The sequence below is a fragment of the Stenella coeruleoalba genome (assembly GCF_951394435.1).
Source record: "Stenella coeruleoalba genome assembly, chromosome: 2".
Classification (NCBI taxonomy): Eukaryota; Metazoa; Chordata; class Mammalia; order Artiodactyla; family Delphinidae; genus Stenella; species Stenella coeruleoalba.
The window spans coordinates 167,179,530-167,193,899 of NC_137147.1; the positions used below are offsets into that span (position 1 = coordinate 167,179,530).

Sequence of the window (14,370 nt, forward strand, 5' to 3'; positions counted from 1 at the left end):
TAAATTGAGTGATTGCCCAAAGTCACCCACTAGTAAGTGACACAGCTAAGATTCAGAGTCACTCTGTATGAAAAGGCTGATTTCTAAGCATGTGCCTTCTTCTGACAAGTGCTGTAGCCCTAAGTTTTCTCAGCTCTGCTTTACACACTTTACATCCACATTTTCCACAATCTTTATCTGATTTCTAGTTTTTGCTTTTGGACTACTGAGAAAGCTGTGTATTATATCAGTTCCATTAGGAATTTGATTTCCAATTTCAACTAGATCTTCAGTGCAGCCCCATATGTCTCCCATTCATTCCATAGAAATATCTACTCTTAGAGCCCTCAGCCTTTGCTCCCCACATTTCATACCTTCTTGATGACACCTGCCCTATCCCAGTCTACTTATATATTGCATCCATTTCTTTCCTCCATCGCTCCAGGATTAATTGCCATGAATCCATCCTGCCCAGGGTCTTCAGCTCTTTCTACTAAAGAGCAGATCTTTCTAAAGCAGATCTGGTCAGGTTACTCCCTTATTTAAAAATTGTAGGGAATTCCCTGGTGGTCCAGTTGTTGGGATTTGGCACTCTCACTGCTGGGCCCCAGGTTTGATCCCTAGTTAGGAGAACTTTAAAAAAAAAATTTTAGGTGGCTTTCCATTGGCTATAGGATTGAGCTCTTAAACCCTCACAAAGGAATTAAAGACACTTTCCATTGTATGGTCTTGGTCTCTATGTCTGAGTCTTACATCCTCAGTCTTTAACATACTTTTGATATTCTAACCATATCAGACTATTCAGGGTTCCCCAAATATTCCAGTACTTCCATATCCCACTGTCTGCAGTCATGTGATTTTCTTTACTTGGAATGTCCTCATATACTTTATGTACTTGGTGATATTCTGTTCGGTTTCAAAGCCCAGTTCAAATGCTATACTCTTTACCACACCTTCCTAATTTCACACAGGTCCTTCAGTTTACTGAAACCCCACCAAAGTACTATATTATTTTTCTGTAATATAATAGGATTTGCTCACATTCAAGTTAAATAGTTGCATGGTGGTTTTGTTTCCATTTATTTGTGAGTCCCTTAAATCATAACAGCTTCTTACTTTTCTTCTTGACACCCGTGTCAATTAATGGCCTGTACAAGAACCTAATAATAATTGACTTAAATTAAAATTCAACATTCATGTGAATCATAGCTATTCATTTCTTTCATTACTTGCAATAGGGAATATTAAAATGTAGTGAGCAAGTTAAACATGTCTGCTTTGAGATTATTTAAAACAAGCTGAATATTAGGTTGTGTTTCTATCATTATAACATTTTATCAGCAAATAGAAGGGTGTCTAACCTAGACTTGATACTCAGTATACGGGTTAAGTAAGTAGAAAAATGATAAATTCATTTTATCATGTTGGGGTTCTAATCTGTAATTAATAAACCTTTGTTTATCCTACTTAATTCCTATCCCGTGTGAATTGATGACTAGACTTATTCTTTTGTTATTAATTTAATTCTCATACTAATATTATCTTTTCATCTTTATGCTCAGATTTTAGGTTTGTAATCCTTTATTCAATTTACTTTTTATTTCGTTAATATATTTTCAGAGTAAAAGTGTGGATATATTTGACTTTGTTAAATACCAAACAGCATTCCTGTTTTGGTGAATCCAATGATTTATGCAAGTCAGACATTCTCATTCTTTATACACACATAATATATATTTTTCTGGGTAGTAATACCTTTATACCTATAATTTTGTGCCTACTATTTACTATTTTAAATTGGGAATTTTATTTTTTAAGTACTCTACTGAAAGACCATTATTCACATTGTATAAACACTGTATACCAGTGTCCCTTTTGGAAGAAAACTTTGCACAAGGATCTTACCTTGAGGTTTGTCATTGCTCTGTACACATTTGCTGTCTCACACACATATGTTTGTTTTATTCTCTCTCTCATTATTCCCCACCCCTGGAGGAAGACAGTGAGCTGAGTTATGTCCAATAATTTTGTCATAATATGCTGTTCTGTTTGCATCGAGTGGTTATCAGCCCTCATGAATGGCAGCATGCCATACAATCATTCATGACTGACATTCTGTTCCAGACCTTGCTGCCACCTCTTATTGTTCTTCCTGCCAGATGCTTCCTAAATACTCCTCATTTTTTATTTTTTCCCATTATTCTTCTATGTTCAACCATATGAATGTTTTTCTCCTTCAGGAACCAAAGGTAGTGTGAAAGACAGTAGAAACAAGCCATCAACCACTAAGTAGGAAATCACCTTGAATATCATAGATTGGGAAGTTTTATTGGGTTAGCGAGCCCTTTCTTTAAAGTGAGTAAAGACCTCGCAAGACTCATTCTGAATGTAACTTTGTCAGAACAATCAGCTCCACAGCCTATTTCTTATTATAAATAATTCTTACTCCTTTTTGTGTCAACTAAGATTTAAAACAATTACAGTTTATGTCTGAGGAAATTACCTCTATGAATATAGTAACTCACTGTTTAGAGAACATACCTGTTAGTGGATTTTTAAATGTTTGTCATGACAAGGTATTCAATTTAAACACATTAAAACTAGTTTTTACCTATATCAGAGAAAGAATCGGAAATCCAGTAGAATTTTTATAAAGAAGGCTATTTTCAGCCAGGACTAAGAGTTCCACGCAACATCTTAATTCCCCAGTTTGAATTAAGTATGTATTCATTGATTAAACAAATGCTTTTATAGTGCCTACACGGTGCCAAACTTATTTTAGGCATGGGAGATGCAGAGGTTAATAAGATGGAAAAAGCTTTTGTCCTCGTGGACTTTAAATTGTAGTGCTGAAGACAGACAATGAAGAATTATTGAAATAATTAAAACACGAGATGATACTGGAAAACGAGAGGTGAGAGTGCCGTATACATTAAAGCAGGGTGCCATATGCGTGAGAATGGAACCCGCCCTGAAGGTCCTGGGAAGGCTTCTCCAAGGTGACATTTGAAGGGAAGAAGATAATCATACTGGGAAATATATATATCAAATTTGTGTATGTGTATGAATGAAAGAGAAACTAAACTTTCCATCTTGTACAGCGTAAATGATGTTATGATTCTGTAGTTGGAAACCCTGGAAAACAGAAAGATTGGAATGGTAAGAAAAAAAACAAAACAACAGTGATTGTAAGAAATTATACAACTGCAGCTTTATTGATCTCTATGCTTTGCATTAAACTGCCTACCTTGCCTAAGACCCCCATATTGGTTGCCTAAAATTTTAAAGAAAACTATCAAGAAATAAATGTTTTAAATTTAAAGGAGCATTATTCTAGGAAAACATGAGGACATACTGTTTAAAATGTTTTCAGCGAATGTACGTCTAAAACCACACGTGTCTGTTCAGTGAGCATATTAGTCAAAACTTCAAAATCATTCTGTCAGAGCAGAAAACCTCCTGTAAGCACAAGAGCCACTGACCACAGATTTTACTCCCAGAAAAATAGCTGTTTGCAAGATATTTCTGTGGAAGAGATTTGATGCACATTTAAAATAGCCTGTACTTGATTTCATTCTATTTTTGAAAATTCAAAATAGGATTAAACTACATATAAACTTTAAATATTTGAAAATGTTTGGAGGTTTAAAGACTATAAATTTCTAGTATTTACTTTTTCAAATACTTAATATTTAGATGATTTAAAGAATTATCAATATTTATCTGCTAGATACAGATATTATACTAAATTCTAGCCACTCCTTTCCATTTCTTAAAAGATATTTAAAAATATTTTATTATGGCAATGAAGGGTTTAGTACCATGTGGCATCATTAATCAATATTTTAGTCTTATCTAGAGGCAGAAGACAAAATTTGGTTGCTATACCAGTGATTAGGACCAAACATGTATTAAATGACTTCGGTTCAGAATGATTCCTGTACGACATTGCATCTTTTTTATGTGCTTAATCTTTTGTGAGCATTATGTTTATTTAAAAGTATTTTAAATTTTTTAAAAGTTGATGAAATTTCAAACAAATTAATAGCAAAAATAACTCATGAACATGCCAAACACAAAAAGAAAGTTTTATTTAAGTGGAATATTTGGAAGCTGTGCTCTATTATCTTAAAAATGAGTAGAAATCAAATAGTTCTTATAGTTCTTACTTTTTCTGACTTTCTCAAATTTGACTTGATAATTTTTAGTTACTCGTGGAAATTACACTATATATTTTTATATAGATATATACATTTATATATTTTAAAATGACATTTATTTAAAGGTTTTATTTTAGAATAGTTTTAGATTCATGTAATTGTTTCAAAGATTGCACAGAGAGTTCCTGTATACCCCACACCCAAGTTCCCCCTATTATTAATATCTTACATTATTAGGATGACACGTTTGTCACAAGTAATGAACCAGTGTAATACATTATTAGTGACTGAAGTCCATACTTTATTCAGATCTTCTATTTTTCCTTAATATCATTTTTCTGTTGCAATAGACATGAGTCTTAGCCTCAGTGACCTTGTTTCATACATTTGTAATACATTTATATAGTTTGGTCACATTTTGCCTTCCTTCCTGGGATATTGCAACCTCCTAAAGATGTTTTTTTAATTGCATACATTAAGGTTACTTTCTTACTGTAAAATTCTGTGGGTTTTGACAAATGCTCAGTGTCTTACATTTACCATTATAATGCTCTACAGAAAAGTTTCATGGCCTTAAAAAATCCCCCGTGCTTTACTATTCAATTCCCTTCACACACCCTGAATCACTGGTGGCCACTGATACGTTTACCATCTCTATAGTTCTGGCTTTTCCAGAATGTCATGACAGTTTTCATGGCAGTGGTATTCTAGAGGAGTATATCAGAGTGAATATAATGATCCTTCTAACATTAGAGGTGCTATGAATATTGGCAAAGGGAGTGTGATTTGTTCTAGACCTTTCCACAGCAGGAATAAATGACAAGCCCCTCAAAAGGACAAGAACACAATTTTTATGCTTTTACCTTTGTAGTTAACACAGATCTGTTGGCTTAGGTGTAGGTTCTAGGATCACCATTTTTGTTTAGCCTTTGTTTTCCTCAGAAGCCTGAAAATTTTGTTCCACTGTTTTCTATACTTAGTATTTTAGTTGAGAGGACCCTGATTACCAATATAATTCTCATTTTTTGTAAGTCAACTACTTCCTATTTCTGGAAGTTTGAGACATTTTCTTTTAAACTCTGAGTTTAGAGATTTCACCAGGAAGTGCCTTGATCTTAAAACCTTGAGCTGTTCCTATCTCAGAAATTTCGTTTATGGTTCTTTCTGATTATTGCTTCTCCAAAATCTATTCTCTCTTTTTTCCTGGAACTCTTGCATTCAAATGTGGACTTTCTAAATCTACTCACATCTCTTATCTTTTCACTCATAATGTTTAATTCTTTTTATTTTTGCATTTAGCATTTTTGCATTTGTTAGCAGTAAATATTGTTACAATATAATACCAACAACTAATGTAGGTTCTCTGTTAACATTACTTATTTTAATCCTTACAGCAATGCTGTGAGGTAAACACATTTACTCTCCATTTTATAGGTGAAATAACTGCTCGTAGGGGCAGAGCTCAGGTTTCAACCTGACTGTCTGACTTCACAGCCTGGAGGCATATCAGTATGACACATACTGTATTTTGAGATAATAATTCCATATCATGTTTCATATCTCATATCTGGCTTCTAGAAGTTTCAATCCTAGTTCAGTTTTTTTCTGAAATCAATTATTTTTTAATATCCCTCAATCCTTCATGTTCTCAAATTACCCATTCCAACTACTTCTTAAACTTCCTTAAGATTTCTGGTAGTTTCTTTTTTTAAAAAAAACACAACTATTTTTTAAAGAACAATTTTAGGTTTACAACAAATGAGATTTCCCATCTACTCCCTGTCTCCCTCATGATCAACATCACTCACCAAAATGGTACATTTTTTTTTTTACTAAGTATATTAAACCTACTTGGATACGTCATCGTCACCCAACGTCCATTACTTTAGGGTTCACTCTTGGTGTTGTACATTCTATGGGTATGGACAAAAGTATATAGTGGTATATGTAATACCATGCTGAGTATTTTCACTGTCCTAAAAATCCTATGTGCTTTGTCTCTTCATCTCTTCTCCCCCTCCTCCTGGTGACCACTGATCCTTTTACTGTCTGCATGATTTTGCCTTTCCTACAATAGTTGAAATCATATAGTACGTAGCTTTTCCAGATTGGCATTTTTCACTTAGTAATATGCATTTACGTTTCCTCCATGGCTTGATGGCTCATTTTGTTTTAGCACTGAAAAAAAAAATCCCATTGTAAGAATGCACCACAGTTTATTTATCCATCCACCTACTGAAGGACATCTTGGTTTCTTCTGAGTTTTGACAATTCTGAATGAAGTTGCTATAAACATCCATGTGCAAGTTTTTGTATGGAAATAAGTTTGCAATCTTTGGATAAATACCCAGGAGTGAGATTGCTGGATCATATGATAAGAGTATGACTAGTTTTGTAAGAAGCTGCCAAAATGTCTTCCAAAGTAGCTCTGCTATTTGGCTTTTGGCATTTCCACTAGCAATCTGAGAATTCCTGTTGCTGTACTTCCTTACCAGCGTTTGGTGTTGTCAATGATCTGGATTTTGGCCTTTCTCATCTGTGCAGTAGTATATCATTACTGTTTCAATTTGCTTTTCTCTAATGACATATAATGTGGGGCATCCTTTTATATGTGTATTTGCTATATCATCTTTGGTGGGGTATCTGTTAAGGTCTTCGCCCTATTTTTAAATCAGGTTGTTTGTTTTATTTTTGAGTTTTAGGCATTTTTGTGTATTTTGGATAACAGTCTTTCTCAGAAATATTTTTTACAAATATTTCCCCCCAGTTTGTGGCTTGTCTCTAATTCTTTTGATTTTACCTTTCACAGGCTAGAAGTTTCTAATTTTAATGAACTCCAGTTTAACAATTATTTTTTTCATAGATCATGTCCTTTGTGTTTTGTTGTATCTTAAAAGGCATCATTATCCAAGAAATTAGAACATTCTCTAGCACCATATACAAAAATAAACTCAAAATAGATTAAAGACCTAAATGCAAGACCGAATACTATAAAACTAGAGGAAAACTAGGCAGAACACTCTTTGACGTAAATCACAGCAATATTTTTTGGATCCGTCTCCTAGAATAATGAAAATAAAAACAAAAATAAACAAATGGGACCTAATTAAACTTAAAAGTTTTTGCCCAGCAAAGGAAACCTTGCACAAAGCCTTTTAAAACTCTGATTCCATCTGTTTTTAAAATTCTGCTTTAGATGTTATATGTTGTTCAGTTTATTCTCATCCTCTAGTAGATATTTGGCCTCTTAGAGTCCAGTTACTTTGGCCTGTGAACTCTTGCATCTATAGTAATGTGAGGTGCTCTCCGGTGATTTAGGAAAAAGCAGAATACCAGCCCTTTGCCTGTATCCATCCAGGTGAATTTAAGGAAATGTGAATGAAGGGTGAGCCTTAGAGCAGAGAGACCTAAGTACCACAAAACAACTATTGATCACTTCCATTAGTTTCCACTGGGCAGCATCTCTTCTCCTATCATCATTTGAACCTTTAAATATTGGAAGCAGAAGTGTAGGTGGCAAACTCTGTAGATTGTAATTCACATCTCTAAGAATTTTAAGGGGAATTGTGTTGGAAGAGTGGACTTATCACCTCTTCATTTGAGCAAGGTTTTTAACTGCTTTGATACCTCACAGATATTACAGCCTGAAGTTGAATTACTGTTTTCTGAAGAGTCTGGCAATCATTGTTCCAAGCAAGGAGGAAGGAAAACATGACCATACAGGAGCTCTCGACTACAACCTACACTCTTATGGCTATTTTCAGCCACCTTCTTCCCCAGACTGCTGCAAACCACCACCATCACCACCCCCACTATTCGACACCTGTGTTCAAGACAACGTATAGCCTTCCCAGGTGTTTCTCAGTTTTTGTCTCTTTCTTTCTTTCTTCCTTCCTCCCTCCTTCCCTCCCTCCCTCCCTTCCTTCCGTCCTTCCTTCCTTCCCCCCCTTTCTTTTCCTTTTACTGTTCCCCAAATCCATCCTTCCCAATAGATTCTGTAGTTTTTCAGGATTGATAGTGGGTGATGGAGGCACCAGCCATTGTTAGCTCACCATCCTGACAATATGATTGTTTCTTTGTATTATCAGTAGTCAGAAAACAGTAATGGAGAAGTATCACCATTATAACACACACTGTAATATAGCTAGAGATAAATTTATAATAAGTGTTAAGCTATTTATATTAAAGACTCTAAAATTTTAGTTAGTAGCATGAAAAGAGACCTAAACAAGTTGAAACATAAATGATATCTCAGGGTAAAATAATTCAATATTTAAATATTTCAGTTATGCATTAAATTATTCTAAGATTCATTTGGGAGAGCGAATGTATGAGAAAACCGAAAGAATTAAAAAAAGTTTTGAGGATAAAAATGTGACCTATTAAATTTTAATGTTAAGGTTTAACCAACTCAAGTGTAGAAAGCTTAACTCCCTTTACATGTCTTTATTCTCACCCACTTATAATATTTATGTCTTAATTATTTCCTTTATATACATTTAGAATCATATTAGACAGTGTTTTAATTTTTTCTTAACCAATCAAATATAACTTAGAAATTAAAGAGGATAAGGAAATTTTATTGTATTTACTAATATCTTTGCTATTTTTTCTTCCTTCCTGGTGTTCCAAGATTTCTTTTTTTTATCATTTTCTTTCTTTTTAAAATGTTCCTTTAGCCATTCATTTAGGGTAGGTCTAAAGGTGATGTATTCTTTTAGTTTTCCTTCATTAAAAAAAAAAAAAACTTGGGAGGAGAGGTCTTGGGGCCCTTGGGGCATGTTATAGGTGAAAGTCTAGGCTCTCTGGTCAGCCTTTGTTATTGGGAGTGGGGGTCAGATAGTAATTTTTCTATGGTATTTGGCTGTTGTAGAGCTATTATTATCTAAATATTTTCATTCTCGCTGGACTTCCCCTTTCCTGGTCCCTTGGCTAAAGAAAGTAGTCTGCTCATGTTTCATTTCCAGGTTGTCAGGTTTTCGTGTCAATTTTGGAATATATGATGCAAAAGGAAAAGCTAGGAAACACCACCTTGTGCTCCCTTGAGTCCCAAGGCCCCTAGCTAATCTGCCTTCTCTCCACTTTTCAGAGTCTTCTTCTGTTTATACATAATTATATATGCTCTCTGGGGGTTTTAGTTGTTCATAGCAGGAGGAATGTAGAAAAGGAAGTCCACTCAAATCTTCCCAGAAGAAGAAAATCTAGTGGCTTAATAAGTATGACATTGATGGAAGAATAGAAATCAGAAATTCACCTAGAAACTGTAGAAACAGGTTCAAAATATGTTAAAGGTGTCGGTGGAGGAAAGAGTTTTGATCAATTGGTTTTGAAAATATTGGTTCATAATTTGGGGATAATTTATATCTTTACCTCAAACATATGAAACAAATTCCAAGTGGCTATACTCCATTAATACATATCTATAACTTGAAGTGGCTCTATCTTTTTAGCATTTCTTACTGCCTTTCTTTGCATAACCCAAAGGGAATGAGACTGGCGTAAAGCAGGAAGACAAGCATATTGCCAAAACAAATATGCAATACATAAGGTAAATCATCGATATGCATAATACTTTCGGGAAATAAATTCAAAGTTGTGTAAAATGTTGAATTGTAAGAAGAAAGTATTTTTTCAATTTCTATAACTTAACCATTATCGTATTAGTGTCTATTTTTTACAGTTATTAGTGTGTTTACTCACTTTTCAAATGTTTACTGCCTTGGGTTCTTGAATGTAACAACCACATGAACGCCATAAATGTATCCTTGGGCAGTAGCAAAGTCATGATTGGAATTGAGAGATTTTTCTCTTAAAGTATTTAGAAAGAATTGTTATCAGAATTTTAACTAAATAAAGCAACAGTGTGTGCAGAACAACAATTGGGGGAATGGATATATAACCACTTCTTTAAAAGTTGCTCTGTTTTATGTTTCTATAGTAATTTTATGGTAATTTACTTTTATGACTCACCTCTATTAAATGATTACCATCACAGGGTAGGCTTCCTCTCTTTTCACCTTCTTATTCCTGGTGTCTAACGTAGTATATGGCAACTGTGTGAGCATCAAATATTTGCTGAATAAGTGATGAAAAGGACTGGCTGGATAAGTCAATAAATAAATAAATCTCCATTGCACATTTGGATTAATACTTTTGATAATTGTGGGAATATGATTTGGTATGTTATATCCAGAGTTGAATGAGAGCAAATATGTTAGCATGATATATTATAATAACCCCTCATTAGGTTGATCCATAGTTGGTTTTCTTAAAGACTTAACCCTCATTTTTTTCCTACCACATAAAATGACAATGAGTATATTATTTAAGTCTCATTTATTAGAAAGCCAGGTGTCAGAGTTAAGAAATGGTTTGTATTTTATTGGTTAAAGTGATCACACAACCTTCTTTGTTGAAAACCCTTTTGGGGATTGGCATAGTGTATGAGTTGCTGAAACCGACTAATAGGAAAAATTAGCAAAGTGAATTAAGTTTGTTAATTAAAACAGACTTTTATCTATGCCTGTTATATTGCTAAGTGTTAGATGCCCTCTACTTTAATCTTTAATTTAACTAATAATTCCTTTGGTTCCAAATCACTAAGACATCACTGACAGTCAAAGACTAACGCTGAAAAAGCTTCTCTTCCTTAGTCATTAAACAGATACGAAATTCCATTAATAAGGTGTGACTTTCCCATCCCCTTCAATGAAGAAGCTACGTGTGTCTCTGGGTGTAAAAATGTGTTTGTTGTTTTGGGGAGGATGTTGAAAGCTCTGTCTATGCACTGTTAGTTGTTTTGCAAAGTTAGTTTTAGAGTAACTGATACAGAGTTCTACTTTCTCTCTGTTATTCTACAGAAGAGCTGCTTGATTGATCTGTCTCTCCTTTAACAGAACAAGGTGTCAGCCACATTTATTAACATTAGTTCCCCTAAAGCATGGATCTATGAATGTGTAACTCTTTTAGATCCCCTCTTCAAGCATTTCTCTTTTTTCTTTAGTGTACATTTTTTTAAAAATCCGTAAATTATGTATATCACAGTTGTGTGCTATAAGTCAGTTGGAACATCTTGCTTGCTTTTCTAGATGCCGTTCCATTAAATATTCTCTTCTATTCCACTGTTTTGATTATAAGCTTCAGTGACAAAGTTTACTTGTGAATTCATCATGAAAACACAATACTGGACCCTGAAATAGTAATTTGGGGGGCGTAACCATAAACATAATTCTATATATTTTTTCTCTTTCTTTCCTATATATCCATCGTCATGATGTGTTAACCTCTAATTCCCGATAAGGGCTATGCCCAGAATAGCAGAGAGCAACACATACAGTCTAAGCCTTGTCCTTGTGCTCGACTGACTTATATTCTGGTTTACTCTTGGTATCATTTTTTTGTGTCATTAGGGTTATGCTACATGTCATGTCATACCATGTCAGGTCACGTTATACCAGGATTGTTCATATATTAGGATATTGTACTGCTAGCAGACCAACCTTACACATTCAGAGTGTTACTGACCCAGGTTCTTGCACTCTAATCAATAGAAATTGAGAAGAGGTCAGACAAGAAATTCAGGCAAGGCTTTATTGGGACTCATGCTACAGCACAAGCGAGTGAAAACAAGTGCCAGGTTCCCTTGCTCGCTCCCTGAGGCGGGGGTGGGGGGTGGGGGAGGGGGTCCCTTAAATGGCGTGAGGGTATGGGGTCGGGCTGGAGGAATGGCTTAGGTGGTCTGCCCACCCCCTTGGTGGTGCTGTGTGCAGGAATCATGCACAGTCCCCTGCTTTTTGCTCCTGGCACCTCAGAAGTGGCAGTTGGGTTTCAGTCGTCTTGTATCTTATTGTTCATAATTTGCCCCAACTGTGCATGCATGCGTCCCTTATAGTTTCTTTGTATTCTGTTGCTGAAGGAAACTTTTGTCTCAAGAGGAGATATTTAAATAATTTTTCTTAGAAAATTAATTTTTCCTTTACCATTGAATAATTTGGTATAAAATAATTATTGTTGGTGCTCATATAATCATTATAGTAGAATTTTATAACTATCCAAAATCATATAATAGAATTTTTGAAATCTGGTCCTAGAAATGATCACTTTCCCTCTGTGCTCAATTCACTTCACAATTTCTTATCATATCCATCAGGGATATGTGACTTCTCCCACATATGCCTCCTCTTATCTCTCTTTTCTCTTTCCTTATGTAAGTTATTTAAGCTCTGTAAAGGCAGGTGCAATACCAATGATTCAAGAATGTGAGTAGAAAGTTGGTGGGAAGGGTACCTAGAGCTGTAAACCCAGGGCACCTGTAAACTGTTCAGATTCCATCAAGTATCCATTGAGAATTTTGTGGGCAAGCAAGGAGAAGTGGATTGAACTGAATAGGCCACTTTCTAATAATGATGTCTCTGAAAATAGCAAAACAAGTTTACTGCTAATCTTGCTAGTATTGCTTTTGGGAATACCTAGTAGATTAAGGAGCTTCTGTTTTGATGAGGTAAAATATATCATGAATATTATCAGTTTTTTTAATCAGTTTTCATTGATCAAATGCTTCTGTTCTAAATAATTGTTGTGTTTTTTTCCTTCTTTTGTGTGTAATCATCTGCCTAATGCAAACTTCTTTACCTTCAGACAGAGAAAGGACTATCCAAAGTATGGCAAGAAAGTAAGCAGAACTCTGGTGATCATTGGCAAAAGGCTGTCATCCTTCTAGGAAAGTTAAGGAATTTTGAAGTCATATTTCAAGGTATCAGAACAAGGGATCTGGGAGGAGGAGCTGCAATTGATGACATTGAATTTGAAAACTGCACGACTGGTAAGTTTCTGGAAAGCACTGCCGTTTGGAAGCACATTTATAATCTAGCCATTTTATCTTTGCTTCATATTTATAAAATGTTCTGCAGTTACGTATTTTGTACATACGTAAAAATCAATCGAAAGAGATAATTTCATAATGGTTGGACTTAGCTACATGTTAAGAGATAATAGTTTCTCCATCCTTTAATTACACAAGTAATTCCTCTCTTCCTTCTGCATCATCCCCTTTCTAACATGCAGCAGTGTTGTCCTTTGAATTAATTTTCAACAAAATTTAAAATGTAAGCCTAATACTCACATACATTTATGTAATTTAATTAATTTTAAATGAGTCAGTAAAAAGGGTTAGAAAGCTGGAAGTTAGTGGATATATAAGGAATACATGCAACCAAGTATAATTCAAGCAGAACTTAAATTGAGAGCTCTGCTTAAGGGATTTAAAATGCTACCCTAGCAAGTGAATAGTAACTTGAAAAAATATGCTATCACTTACCATGCTTCTAAATGTGAAGTATAATTACACTTAGATTTTCTTTACAAAACTACCCAGAAAATGTCAAAAATAATTATAAATACATTGGTACAGTTTCACAGCTGGCACAGTTGCTTTCTGAGGAGTCATTCTATCTGATTTCCAAAATAGTACAGTGTGATATATCCTGCCCATGAAAGATATGCCTTCTGTGGTGTCTTACACTGATTCACTTAGAGGCAAGCCCCTGGGACTCAAGAGCTAAACCTGAATGCTGTTTAATTCCGTTGCTGCTTTCATATTAAAATATCACTACACCAAGGCAGTGCAAAAATGTGCCTTTGGTTTTTGGTGCTGTGAAAGCATTTGCTCTCTTTACGACCAGGGCTGGTGAAAAGGATTCTGCTTAGGAGTCAGTCTTTTGGAGTGTGAGTCTCTCCCACACACCCCACCATGTTTCCAGCAAAGGCAGCTGATACTCAGCTACATACATACACACACATATACATAGGTACATACATATTACATAAAGTCAGAATTCGTGCACCCTAGGTGAGCACAGGGGTCACAGAGCTCCAGGTCTCTATGTCAAGCAAAAGACAGGGTTTGGGCTTGGAGATGTTTAGGAGAGGGTTCCTGGACCACAGAAAAGGGGATCTGAAAATATAATCATGAAAAGGTATCTTAGAACATGCTTTTGAAACTCTTTTCTAGTAACTTATTAAACAGGAGAGATTCTTTTCCTCTCAAGGGAAGCAGAATGATTCTTGGATGGGCCGATTCAGGACAGAAGAAAAATGAGAGCTATTATCCCAGCTCTGCCAAGTTTCATGTAGAAATGTGGACTATTTCTTTCCCTTCTTCTCTTAAAGTCCTGTGAAAATTTACATGATTATAACTCATTTCGTTCAAGTTGATCAAACATTCACCGTACTG

General features: G+C 35.0%; 1 protein-coding gene across 13 annotated transcripts in view; it reads left to right on the plus strand.

Annotated features, from left to right (window-relative positions):
- MALRD1 (MAM and LDL receptor class A domain containing 1) overlaps nt 1–14,370 on the plus strand; it is a gene marked incomplete at its 5' end in the record, with an annotated part of 1,062,652 nt that overhangs the window by 572,472 nt on the left and 475,810 nt on the right. For all 13 annotated transcript variants that reach the window (XM_079915185.1, XM_079915179.1, XM_079915188.1 and 10 more), the window contains one exon: nt 12,777–12,960. In XM_079915185.1, coding sequence (XP_079771311.1) covers nt 12,777–12,960 — 184 coding nt within the window. The remainder of the gene's footprint in view (nt 1–12,776; nt 12,961–14,370) is intronic.